The sequence below is a fragment of the Equus quagga genome, chromosome 8, assembly GCF_021613505.1.
Source record: "Equus quagga isolate Etosha38 chromosome 8, UCLA_HA_Equagga_1.0, whole genome shotgun sequence".
NCBI lineage: Eukaryota > Metazoa > Chordata > Mammalia > Perissodactyla > Equidae > Equus > Equus quagga.
This window is the reverse complement of record NC_060274.1, coordinates 63,565,334-63,577,669: the sequence shown is the minus strand read 5'-3', so window position 1 is coordinate 63,577,669 and position 12,336 is coordinate 63,565,334. Positions and strand designations below refer to the sequence as shown.

At 39.6% G+C, this 12,336-nt stretch overlaps 1 protein-coding gene across 14 annotated transcripts in view; it reads right to left on the bottom strand.

Annotated features, from left to right (window-relative positions):
• Positions 1-1,478: 1,478 nt before the first annotated feature.
• Positions 1,479-12,336, bottom strand: part of PPP1R9A (protein phosphatase 1 regulatory subunit 9A) — a 314,721-nt gene continuing 303,863 nt past the window's right edge. For 10 of the 14 annotated variants that reach the window (XM_046670458.1, XM_046670459.1, XM_046670466.1 and 7 more), the window contains 4 exons: positions 10,448-10,567; positions 9,558-9,581; positions 8,272-8,454; positions 1,479-6,902 (listed from right to left, as the gene is read on the bottom strand). In XM_046670458.1, coding sequence (XP_046526414.1) covers positions 6,693-6,902; positions 8,272-8,454; positions 9,558-9,581; positions 10,448-10,567 — 537 coding nt within the window. In that variant the 3' untranslated portion in view covers positions 1,479-6,692. The remainder of the gene's footprint in view (positions 6,903-8,271; positions 8,455-9,557; positions 9,582-10,447; positions 10,568-12,336) is intronic. The other 4 variants (XM_046670461.1, XM_046670462.1, XM_046670470.1 and 1 more) reach the window with 1 other exon arrangement.

The window sequence follows — 12,336 nt, the reverse complement described above, 5'->3', positions numbered from 1 at the left end:
CATGTATTTGACTATCTCTTTAGAAGTTATGGCTTCCAGGCTGGCTTATCCTTTGGGATGCTAAGGCTGTCACATTAAAAACATTTATCTAAGGCACTTGCCATGATAATGGTCTAGCATTTGGCGAAAAATGTTTTGCTGATAAATTGAGAATTGCCAACAGTTTAAGACCACTGACTTAAATAAACAGGAACACTTTGGGGGCCAGCGCAGTGGCGCAGCGGTTAAGTTTGCATGTTTCACTTTGGCAGCCCAGGGTTCGCCAGTTCAGATCTCAGGTGCAGACCTACGCACCGCTTGTCAAGCCATGCAGTGGTGGGCGTCCCACATATAAAGAAGAGGAAGACAGGCACGGATGGTAGGTCAGGGCCGGTCTTACTTAGCAAAAGAAGAGGAGGATTGGCAGCATCCAATTAGCTAATCCAATTAGCTGAGGGCTTAATCTTCCTCAAAAAAACCCCCAAAACCCAAAAAACTGGAACACTTTGTTTGGATCGAAAAACACTTTCCTCACATCAGGATTAGATTATTTTTGTCACAATTGTCAGTGAGTACATCATGTAACCTATGAGTGCTCAATTACTCAGGGATGCTGTTCACAGCCAGTGAAGCTGGAATCTCTGAGATATTGTTTTGAAACTATCAATGGCTGTGGTGCTTAGCTTGAAAAAGCCCACATATTTCTTTAAAAAGAATCACTTGATATCATCAATGAAATGACCACACTCTGTTCTCTCGTTCTTGACAGAGTAAGCAAATTCTGCCCAAAAAAGAAAGCTATTCAATTGACATAGCTTACACTCAAGATCATTCAAAAAGGGACAAAGGCTTCCCCTTGGTTAGGAATTTCATAACATACTCCAAGGAAAAGAAAAACAGCGTAATTCATTTATTCTGTGATGCTCAGGTCTAAATTTTTGCATTGCCAAAGGTTTAGTCACACATAAATTATGTATGTGTGTGTGTGTGAGAGAGAGAGAGAGAGAGAGAAAGAGAGAAATTAATACCTCTCATTTGTTATATTCAAGTCTTCTTAACATTTAAGGTTTTAGAAATAATTGTTGAGAGGAACCCCATACTCTGGGTTGGCCTGACTCAGCTTGCCCCACGCTGTGTGAGGCCACCTGCTTAATGGATTTGTCACAGACCTTTTCCTGGCTGATAGGTACCAGAGAGTGTGATGGTGAAGCTGCGACAGAACAGGAAGCTGGGTGAGGGAGCTTCTGGTGGAAGCTTTGATCTTTTAATTTTGTGCCCACTTCTATAATTGTGCTTTCCACTGTAATTCTAGCTGCCAATTTACACTCTACCAGGGTTAAAACTTATTTTTAGTTTCATTTCCATGGAACATGTGCACTTTGCTCTTGATTGATAGATATATTTTGACAGTCCATACAGGTTTACCCAGTCAGAGCTTGTTTTAGTTGAAGGTGAAAATGGAAGAGGAAAAAAAAATTACTCCAACAGATCTCCGTATTTCTCTTTTTATTGCATTCGTTGTCTAACAACAATAATACTCATTGGCAAGAAATTTATTTACACTAACAAATTAAATTTAATCACAGGTATTTTTAGATTGGTCAGAAAACAAAGGACCACTGTGATAGTTTGCTTTGAATGCCTCTGAAAACCGAAGAGTAAGAAATGTCATTGGAAATGGAACGATCTAGAGAAGTACATATTAACCAAGCACAAGAGAACAATTCAGACGTAGCACTATTGTCTCTTTCATGCAAATGATCAGATACCAAAATGTACAAATTAAAAGTTGCAGATAACATGCTATCCATACTTATTGGACTTAAAATTATTTTCAAACAACTGTTTTCCTTTAGTGATATATAAAGAAAGATGAAAATAAATCCACTTCTTACAACGGAACAGAATTCATTCTATTTTTTTCTTTTTTCAGCTGGCCAGTTTTATTAGTAACATGTAGCAGGTATACTAGTGGTTCAATTGCAACACCATTAAAAAATACAAAAGCAGTAGTGATGACCATAAATAATATTAAGGAAAGCATAGACATATATATTTAAGGGGTTTCACTAAGCACTAACTGAATCTGATGTTGTTGGGAGGTGTTATCTAGCTGGGGTGCCTCTTAATTCCCACTTTTTAAGGTAATTTATTTTGGCCAATTGTTCTTTCATGGATGAAAGAGTAAATCCTTAACAGAAAACCTGGGTGTGTGAATAAAAAATCTGAAAGAAATAGAAGTGTACACCTTCCAACAACATACTCACGCTCACATCCACTTGTATTATATTTGGCAATGACTTAACCATGCCATCACTCCACAAAAGAAGTAAATAAATGGTCATGTGATGGCAACACTGCCATCAGAGAGCCAGTAGTTAGTGACTTAAGCATCACACCTACCAAATATGTCAGTTTAGAGCATGAGCGAATGCACAAGAACACACAGTGCAATTTTTAGCCAAGGCAACTGCAGTCTGCAGTTGAAAATGCCCAAAGCTGCATAAACATCTGAGCTTCAACTCAGCAATGTGCAATCTTGACATCAAAGCATTAACCAAACATTTGAGGAAACTTTATCTTACTAAAATACCAGGTATCTAATAAATCAATTTTACCAAAATATATAAACATGTAGAAGGATAAGTGCATTTAGTAGAAATACTTACATTAAAAAAATCTCTTAAAATCTTATGAGCCATTCAATGTATACACAACACAAAAAGTGGCAATAAGGCTATGATTACTGCTCAGGGTCCTAACCGACATTACCAAGTTCCATATGTGATATATATGTTTTACGCCATGTGATTGCGGTATGTGTGTATGCAAGGTGGGAGATATATTCACACATATGTAGTTCTGTATATCTATACAAGTGGCATGCACTTTACTGAGAAGTTGCCTCTTGTTCTTATACCTTACCTCTTATCCCTAGCAGTTTTGGAGTTGGGATTGGGGTAGGACCAAGGATTGGAAACCATTATGTTTCTTTCCTTCCCCACTCTGTCAATCTGGAAGCAGTCACATGCTGCACTTGGCCTATACACTCACATATGTGAGCCTTCAAGTAACAGCCCTTCCCTCAACACACCCGCAGACACCCACGAACAAGGAGGTAAGGAGCCTCTGTGCACCACGCAGTGGAACTGGTTGCTTTCATTTCCAGGGGGAAACGGATTCTGTAGGCTGCTGCTTTGCCCTCTGACTTCTTGGTTGAGTCTATTCAATGCTGCTACTTTAAGTTATTCTAATAATGCTAGCATACTGTCTGGTGCTATTTTTTCCCCAGTGTTTTGGACCTGGCTTGAATTTCCTGAGACTTTAAATACCTAAGACAAATATAAACAATACTGCCTGCATACCCAGGCTGTTTTTCAGGAGTGAATCACTGAAACACATTTGTACTTCTCACAACAGTGCTTTTTTTTGAGAATTTACTCCCCACCCCCATCATCATAATGAAATAATTCTAGTAGAAAATATGGACATCTTATTTCTGGACTTCATCCTTAAATGCTTAGCTTCAGAATAGAGTACAGGTAGATCCTTAATTAAAGGTAAATTTGAAAAGATATAAAAAAACCTGGGCTTTTCTTTTCCATTTACCTTTTCATTCAGAAAGCACTAAGGACTTAGCAGTCAGGCAAAAAAAGAATGAGAAAACTATTAGATAAACTGTGAGTTACTTTAAGGGAGATGGTCTTAAATAAAGCAATTCTGTTATAAAACTAAAGTCCTTTAATGGAAAACCATGACCCAGACACTCAGCTCATACAACGCTCTCTGACCATGACTTGGCCTTGCCACACATCTCCTGCCCCCGAAGCATAACCAGTACCCTAAACACTTCTGGCTGTTGTTAGAGTCATACTGAGCTGTCCTTTAGGGACTATAGTTCATAGTAACCAGATATTCAGTTTTTGTTCATTTTCTGATAAATAAACTGCAAAGTCTTTAAGATTCATGAAGCAACAATTCTGTGTCAAATTCTACAGACACTGAAAACCACTAGCATTAAAGTAGGAACTGTGTAAGACACTGGAACCTCGATTAGGCATCATGCACTAGAGGCAATAAAAAAATAAGAGGAAAACAAAATGTTCATAAGAGCTGAGGCCCTTCACTTTGTTTTCATACCCTTTTACCAGTCAGTTTCCATTTTATTCTTTGTGAACAATCAAATCAAGTGCCTCTTACAATTTCAGCAGTTTTAAGTAGTAATGTTAAAAATAACTCATTAAGACCTAAAATTACTATAATTTAACTTAAAAGATCAAAATAATTGTAAACTAAATGATTTGAGGAATAAGAAGTTGATTTACAATATAGTCAGTTGGTCACTGATCTAACATTTGAAGTGTACAAATAAAGTTTAAAAAAACAATACTTCTAAGACTCTTAAGAAAATGCAATGTAATAGATCATAAATTATGTGCAGAGACTGAGACTTACACACATTTCCAGTATATACATCCATTTTCAAACATTACCAAAGTGTAAACATAACTTAAGATAACCTTCCTTCTCTTTCCACTCTTACAATGAATACAGTGAAATTCCAGTGTGATCCAGATCACTTTTTTCCCAAAGATAAGCAAAAATGGCAAAAATGTACAATAGCAAGCATACTATTACCAGATTTTGACTAATTTAGTCTTTTAATATTAGAAAAGATTTGTTGAATTTTGTAGTTCATTAATAGTGGTTCCTTGTTTCTCATGATATTAACAAAGAGCAAAGCACCACCACCATCTCAAATACTAACCGTCCAGTATGGCAGCTTCATTATCATACTCCGAAGGAAGATGGACAGGAAAACACACATCGCGCCTTTGATAATTGTAAAACACAATGTTACTTTATGTCAGTGTTTCTGTAGATCGGATAAATGACCTGTACCTAGTGACAAAAGGATTGGAGCTTAAGAGAGAATACACTGTCACTGAAAAGGAAACAGGCCTTAGGGAAAGAACAGGATTAAAATTGTCTAGTTTTGATAACTCCAGATTTTGGATATTAAGACAAGCAAAAAAAAAAAATCACAATGTTCAAAATACAAGATAGAGCTATATGGGCAGGACTATATAACAGGTTATCTGTTATCTGTAACCTTCAAAAGTCTTCCCCCAGGCTCTGCTTATATCACGTGTCCAGTGGAAGATAGGGACAGAGACCTTCCCTACATAGTAAAGGAAGTAAAACACTTGTCCAAGAATTCGTTTGGCCTCAACTCTTATCTTGAAACTCGTCCCTTGGAAAGTGAAGGACCTCATTTTTAGAGTCAATGCAGCAAAGAGAACCAGATACACGAGCAGAGAAAGCAAAACAACAACAAAAAACAACCCACCATTTGAAATTTCTCAAGATGAGTTTATTTCCACCTCCTTCTGCCCCAGCCTCCTGCACTTGAATTAGTTTGATGAAATACTGAAATCCTTAATACTGGCTTTAAAATAAGTATAACTGTCTCAATTGCTAGGCTGTATCCTGTGTACTGTCTTAAACAAACTTGAACTATAAAGTGGAAACCTTTAAAAAGTGGAAGAGAATGGCTCAGAAAAACCAAAACATCTCTAAAATGTAACTGACAGCTCTCCTTTACAGGAAGATTCTGTGTGCTTAATAAAATTGCTTCTCTGGTTGAATGTTACTCAAATCTAAATTTTCTCTAACTGGTTTTTCTATTTTTCTTAAAAGTACATTTGTTAAAACACTAACTGGGCCCATTTGGGAAATCTCGAGTAGAAAATATGTGACGGGTTCCTGATTGTGTCATAGGCAGGCTGAAGATCAGCCAGAATGTTCCCCAGGAGAGGAAACCTGAAAATGCTGGTTTCCTTAAAAATCAATTTCCTGTTCAATTTGTTCAGGGAAAAAGGAACTGTGTTGTGAGTGTCAGCGTTGCTGAAATACTGAACACGCAGCAGTCACAAAGTAAACAACAGATCCCAATATCCCACGGCTGCATTAACGTCTGATCTTTTCTCTGTTTGGCTAAATCTGGAGGATAAATGTTACCCTTAGAACTCCAAGGTAATACCCACATCCACGGTCTTAAGGCTTTTGCTTCCTTCTGGGGTTAATGAATAACTATAATTCTTTTCTCTCTTTCTGACGCCCAGCAAGCAGAAGAGTTTGCCTGCCTTTTGCCATAGTAGGTAATTATGTGGCAGAGCTCCCACATGCCCTCAGTGGGGTTGTCTCACTGTCCAGACACAGAAATGAGGAGGAACCTTCCCCACACATTGGAGTAGATTCTGCTGCCCAGATCTCATGGCAGAGTCATGCTCTCGGCCATGCAGACATGTGCAATTGCCCAGTTTCAGGATCCCATAACAAAAATTCATGGCGCTCCATTAACAACACCAGGTGTCATGCTCTTGTTGGGCAGGGTCACGCTGGTTCTCCAACTGACACAACCCATCCCACACAACACAAGATGGTGGTAAGTAAGAGAAGAGAGAAACACAGCTACTTTGCATCTCTCAAAAATGAGATCCTTGGTTTGTTAACAAACCAAAGGTGGCATGGGACTATTTCAGTAGATGAAAATTAAGAGTGTATTCTATTGCAGAGAACGCAGTTATTCAACACACAGTTCCCCGTCTGCCTAGAGCACATTACCCCTGTCATCAGTTTTCTCTTTCATCCTCCAGAGGAGAGCAGGGCAGGAAGGGTGAAGACTTCTCTTCTTTGGGCGAAGGCGCGTGTTACTGCTCACCGGCACCGTCTGCGGCAGCTGTCATCTTTTCTGTCTTTTTAGACTTTCTCTGCATTTGCTCTTGTTCCTTCCTCCTCAGCTTTTCTCTTTGTTTTTCCATTTTCTCTTGAGCCTTCCGAGCCTTCTCTAGAGACACCTTCATTTCCTTGAGTTTCTTTTTGACCACTGCTCGGTCCTGGGATGATGTCATTCCAAGAGCCTAAGAAGGAAATACATAAGCAAACTGAATTTGAAAACCAATGACTTCTCTGCTTATGATGGGGGTGATACCACAATATGTTCAAACTCAAAAGCTAATTTAAACATAATTGAAGATATACAAACTGACGAAGAGCTGATGACATGGGCCAAAAATCTACAACCTGATGGGCTGAGCTTTATTTGTTCTTCTGTTATTTGAAGTCTCTAGCACAGTACACCCTAAACCTCATTAACTAAATGCTTTCCGAATTGGGAATTAATGGGTGAATGAATGAAAAAAGGACAGAATTCTGCTTCTCCAACCTTTGGGCTGTAGATATTTACAAGCAAAAGTATTGCTAAACTCATCATTATTTTCAAAAGATAGGAATGGGCACCTGCTGCCAGAGGGCTCCAGGAAGGGCAGGAAGAATTGAAATGGCTCCCTTTCTGCGATGTATTCATTTACAATGAGGACCAAAAATGTCTCTGGGCTCAGAATGCTCATGTCAGCATGACTAGCCATTCTCTCTCTGTAGGCAGACCTATAAAGGAAGCCTGATTATAATGAGAAGGTTGCTGGATGAGCTTTGAATTCAGAACAAGGGGAGTTGGTTACATATTTTAAATGTTTCATGACCTTCAGAATCAACAGCAGGATGCATCCATCTTCCCAAAAGGGACAGCCTTGTCAATGGGGCCTTCATATTCACAGGCTATTGATTGATCTCTAACCTTTTCAAGACTGTCAAGAGATACTCATCTGGCTGTTAGCCCAGCAGGGGGCTGAGGGTGGGTGTGGGGATCTGGCTGTAAGCTCCTTTTGCCCTTTTTCCACAAGGGTGGGTACCACCTCAGTCTCTACAAGAGATGGACTGGACAGGTGAAAATGAGAGTGCGATGGCGGGGGAGGGAACACATGGCTTGCATGTATTTGGGGAAGAAAATTCTGGGGAGAACATCATCCCAGTTTTCGAGTGGTGTGCTGGGAGGAGTGGGGTGGAGGAGAAATGAATAAAGAAGGAAGACTCATGGATCTGGGTTTTAACTCTAATGTGATGAGAGAGTCCACATCGGCCATTATTAAAACTCATACTACATAGGATGTAAGTAGAGTTAATACATGGACCATGTGTTGTCAGGTGGAAGCAATGGAGTGATTCCCTAGCTCTTCCACTCAGCAGCCTACTGTTTGGTTTAGAACCTCTGACGACTTTCCAAAACTTCATTTACTACTCAGAAATAATTCAACGTCCTTTCTGCTAACTGTTGATGAGAATTACCTCTCAGATATGCAGAATGCTCTTATCTAATGACAACATTTTAGGTGCTATGATGAGTAATACAAATTATACCTGATAACCTAACACAGACATGTAATTCTTTACCTTAAGTTTATTTCCATCCAACTGCAGGAGTTGCTCTCCAGTGATGTTTTGGGCACTGAATTCAGATACATACTGCTCCAGATTTAGGCTCATTAGCCAGTGAGAAACCTGCTGCACACTCCATTCATGAACGGCCCGATTCTGACACTGACTGTGTTTGGGAGACTGTCCATCATCAAGGATCTGAGGTAGGAATGTTACGCAGTGTTGTTAAAAGGACCGAAATGCTATGGCTCAGTGCAGCATAATATGCTATGAGAAGGAACTTCTTGCCTACTAGAGCCACAGATATTTTAAACCATAAAACGATAAGCTAATGGTTCTAGTTGTGCACGTAACACACACATGTAGCTATTACCTACGTATTTTTTAGGTATTTGGAAATTTAAAAATTCTCCCAAATAAAGCAGCATTATTAATATAGGAAGTTTAATATTGAAAAGTACACTCTAATGTTGCAAGCTTTTACATTAAAACACTTTCGAAAGATTATCAGATGCAGAAAACAACTATTTCATTAATCTCGATATGCAATGTATCACTGTGCATTTATCCTTTGGTAAGACATTAGAGATACATAAAAATACATTAAAAAATACTGAGGTATCTTTCACTTGGAAGAGGAGAGCATTAAGTCCTCAAGCATTCTCAGGGGAAATGTCACAGCCATGATTTCATCTGAGCAGCAAGCAAACCTGTGAGGAAGGTAGGGCAGGTAATATCCATAACTACTTTTAATAACTGAGGAAACTGAGGCTCAGAGAGTCTACAGATCTGTCCAAGATTATGCAGCTTGTAAGTGGTGAAGCTCAACAGTTAGTGGTTTACTCGACATCTCAGGCTCTGTCCAATGCAGAACTTTCAATAGTGCAAAGGGCAGCTTGGTTCCTAGAACCACTAAGCTGAGAGGAGATGAAGGCGATGACAGGTCTGGGAGGAGACAGGAGTCACCTCAGGGAGCGATGTAGGGAACACAGAAGAGGGGATGGGGTAAGCCGAGATGAAGGCAAAGGAGGTGAAACAGAATGGACTGTGTCAAGGTAATGGTGATGGGAGATAAACTGAGGGACTCTGGAGGTGGAATGTGGAGATCCTCTTGACTCAGGAATCTCTTTTACACTAAGATACAGACAAGGGCACAGAGTGAAACTATTTAACACAAGGAAATCCTCCACCACAAGGAAAGCGTTCTTGTGTTGTTTGACTTTTAAATCATTTGCAAAGAAAGAAAAGAAGGTTCAAACAATACCACATAAGCCACCACACACAGCCCACTGATGGCTCACCTCGTCATCTATCATATCCAGGCTCTGAGTGAGGGAGCAAGAAAGGAATCAAAAAGAAAAGTGTTATAGAAACAGAAGACACAACATATACAGCACAAAGTTTTGATAAAATTAAAATCTTGTCAAGCCTGAAGAATATGGGCAGAAAAGTTTAAGAGAAAAAAAAGTTTTACAAAACAAAAATCCTGTTAGAAATAACTAAGAACAAATATCTAAGCAAAAATATCTTTACTTACAGTGCACTCTCCCAACCCCCCGTGCCAAACACTGGCATTTCTTTCCTCTGTTCATCTCTTGGGGTACTAAGTCAGTCACTAATGTAATTTCCTGCCTCTCTTGTACACATTTATCTCCTGTGAATTCGTTACAATACTAATTTGACCCTGGCTTTTAAATCAGTCGTTCTCACCCAGTTTTCCTTCCATATGGGAACCATACCTCCCCATTCTTCACTGCAGTGATTCTCAATTGGAGGCCACACCCTCCTCAGAGGGCTATCAGAATCTTGGGGTAGGGGTGATATAGCAGGGGACATGAGGGAGAAAGGGAACGGATTATCTGGAAACCCCTATGTGATTTCTGAGCTGTCCCCTATTTTTGCTTTTAACTGCCCAGCCTCCCATCCCCACTCCCCTGTTTAGAGTCATCCCACTTAAATCAGAGAAAGGCTGAGGAGGTCCCTGGACAGCTTAAAGGGGCTTAGAAACAATACTTTGTTTTCGTGTTGAGACAGAGAGGAAGGGAAATCATGAAGGTTTCACATCAAATAGGAAAACGTGGCCTCAATGATTTATATGCAAAATCTATCTACAAACGTTTTCCTGGTGATAATCCACGGATAAAATGTATGATCTGAGAAAGCAGTTCTGTTGTAAGTGCCATGAGCGTACCTCATCTGACGACAGTGCTAAGGACTGAGAGAGCCCTGGTGTCTTGGGTTCTGCTCCTAGGCCACTCAGGTCTGCCGAACTGGTGCTGCTGGGACTGAAGTCATCACTAAAGGTAAAATTCTGTAAAAATAAATGAAGCTCAGTGTTAAAGGAGCTCAGTGAGTAAACCAGAGGAAGGTGTGTTTGCACGTTCTAAAAGTTATTTTTAAATAAGCTTAGAAGAAATTCATGTTTCGTTTGGTGACAACCTTCAACCAGGCAGCGGTTGAGAACACTGTGCTTTTCGCAGTTGACAGGGAATTCTGGGTGCTTTTTCCATTGGATGAAATGATTGGTACTTTGGAGAAGTGATTCTTCAATCTCTCTTCAAGGGTACAGCATTCATTATCCTCTGCAAGTGCTCAGAGGAGTAGTATTAATAAGCCTATCTTCTTTGACTCTAATTGTGATGAGTAACAGTGTAAGTAAAAGTACAAGGTGGTGCGGAGAGCCTGAGCTATTAGGAACAGATGGCAATCCATATTAGCAAGGTAGCTCGAGCACCCCCGGGGAAGGATCACTTGCTGTTGGCCGCGATAAAGACTGTGGGAAATGGCAGATCCTCTCTTGGATGTCACCTTCAAGATGATGAGTTCTCGGGGAGGTCACAGCCTGACACTACACTAGTAGTTACATGCTAAAATACAACTCTCACGTAGCACCAGCAGAGCACCAAAGAGGCCGCAGCATGAACAGATACACGTTTCCAAAGAACCACCTGGGGGTGGGCAAGGGGGACATGTATAAATGAAACTTCCCCAGAACTTCATTAAAGTGTTCAGTGGATAGTAAAGTCAAGTAAATTCACAATGACTACATAGCTGCATTTATGAAAACATTTTAAACCAAAACTGGAGTCTCTTCAGTGTAAGATGATGGAATCAGTCAAACAACATTTACATATATCAGATCCAATACTGAAAATGTTTCAAGGCCAAAGTGGTGTATTTCTGTCAAAACTTCTTTTCTAATAATTCTAGCAGGACTGGCTTCCCAGGAACTTTAAGCACATGACCAACACCATCTTGTTTCATATTCCACTTCCTTAGGAATTGGACTGTTAGTTTCCCATTAGGTTCCCTTGCATTGGGTTTAGTTGGTTGCTGTTCCTTCAGTAGAGGAGACTAAATCAGAGCACACGGAGCTAGGCTAGGGGACCATTTAAGTAGGAGGGCATTTAACACAGCACATTACCATTTGGTATTGTCAGTGGAGACACAAGCCGGAACCCTGTCAAAACCCTGTGAGCTGTTGATCTCAAGAAAATAATTAAATTCAAGTAACATTAATCACACGTTTCTGTTTGAGAAAGAAAAGTGAACACAGATAAAAGAAGATCAAACATGAAAGTTAGCCACCATATGTGCTCCAACAAAATGTTAGATAAGGTTTGCAGCGTCATGCTGGAAATAACCATCATGCATTTAAGAACAAATAACATCCATGCATATAATTCCTAATTCTGCTAAAGTTAAAGAACTTTGGTGACAGAATTACAACAGTTGTTCAACATGGAAGTTTGATTTAAAAGAAGAAATACGTAAGGGTGCCACGTCAGCACTGGTTTGTTTTAAAGAGTTTCATTTAGATGTATTGAACACATATTCAGTCTCAAATTTATTTGTTTTCCAGTAAATCTTGAAGAACACAGCAAAAATAGTTTTGTAACGTAATTTAAAGTGGAATACTTGGTAAACAGATCTATCACACTGTTCCATGATTCAAATGCATCTTTCCCAGCATGGCTTAACTGTCAAACTGAGATTAAATAGCAATATGTGAAAAGACAGGCAAATCAAAGATTAAGGCACACTCTAGAATGGAACAGTATTAAGGAAGGTGATGGTTAA